The 842-nt window shown below is 60.0% G+C and overlaps 1 protein-coding gene across 1 annotated transcript; it reads left to right on the top strand.

Moving 5' to 3' along the window:
• Positions 1-146: 146 nt before the first annotated feature.
• On the top strand, positions 147-813 carry LOC108449825 (histone deacetylase 6-like; the record flags this gene model as incomplete). Its single annotated transcript, XM_017747057.1, has 2 exons — positions 147-340; positions 715-813. Coding segments are annotated over 2 exons (255 nt in total), but the record flags the coding sequence as incomplete, so codon positions are not given.
• Between the last annotated feature and the right edge of the window lie 29 nt (positions 814-842).

Here is an 842-nt window from a genome sequence, read left to right as displayed (position 1 = left end):
TGAAACCCCCTCAGGGACCCCAAAAATCACCTTGGGGAGCCCCAAAGTTGGGTGGGAGCATATTTTGGGTGCCCCCCCTGAGGTGCCCCCCCTGCACAGAGATCGAGGAGGAGGAAGAAGAGGAGGAAGAGAACGAGGAGGAGGAGGAAGAAGAGGAGGAGGAAGAAGTAGAGGTGGAAGCAGGGGAGGAAGAGAATGAGGAGGAGGAGAACGAGGAGCTGGAGGGGGATGGGAACCCCCCAGAGCCCCCCCCAGAGCCCCCCCCGGAGGCACCGACGCGACCCCGGGTGGGGCTGGTCTATGACCCCCGCATGGAGGAGCACAGGAACACCTGGGACAGGTGAGGGGGGCACCCGGGGCCTGGCCTGGTCAGTTCTGGGGTGATTTTGGGGTGATTTGGGGTGGATTTGGGGTGATTTGGGGTGGTTTGGGGTGTCTCGTAGCCAGCACCCCGTGTCCCCACAGCGCCTGTCCTGGGGGGGATTTGGGGTGGTTTTGGGATGATTTTGGGGTGATTTGGGGTGGTTTTGGGGTGATTTGGGTGGTTTGGGGTGGTTTGGGGTGTCTTGCAACCAGCACCCCACGTCCCTGCAGCGCCTGTCCCAGGGTGGATTTGGGGTGGTTTTGGGATGACTTGGTGTGATTTTGGGGTGGATTTGGTGTGATTTGGGGTGATTTTGGTGTGATTTGGGGTGATTCTGGGGTGTCTCGCAGCCAGCACCCCGAGTCCCCGCAGCGCCTGTCCCAGGGTGGATTTGGGGTGGTTTTGGGATGACTTGGTGTGATTTGGGGTGGTTTGGTGTGATTTGGGGTGGATTTGGGGTGATTTTGGGGTGATTTGG

This window comes from Corvus brachyrhynchos, unplaced genomic scaffold (genome assembly GCF_000691975.1).
Source record: "Corvus brachyrhynchos isolate BGI_N302 unplaced genomic scaffold, ASM69197v1 scaffold3271, whole genome shotgun sequence".
In the NCBI taxonomy this organism is placed as follows: Eukaryota; Metazoa; Chordata; class Aves; order Passeriformes; family Corvidae; genus Corvus; species Corvus brachyrhynchos.
Note: the sequence above shows the minus strand (reverse complement) of the source record. Positions and strands in the feature narration are given on the sequence as shown.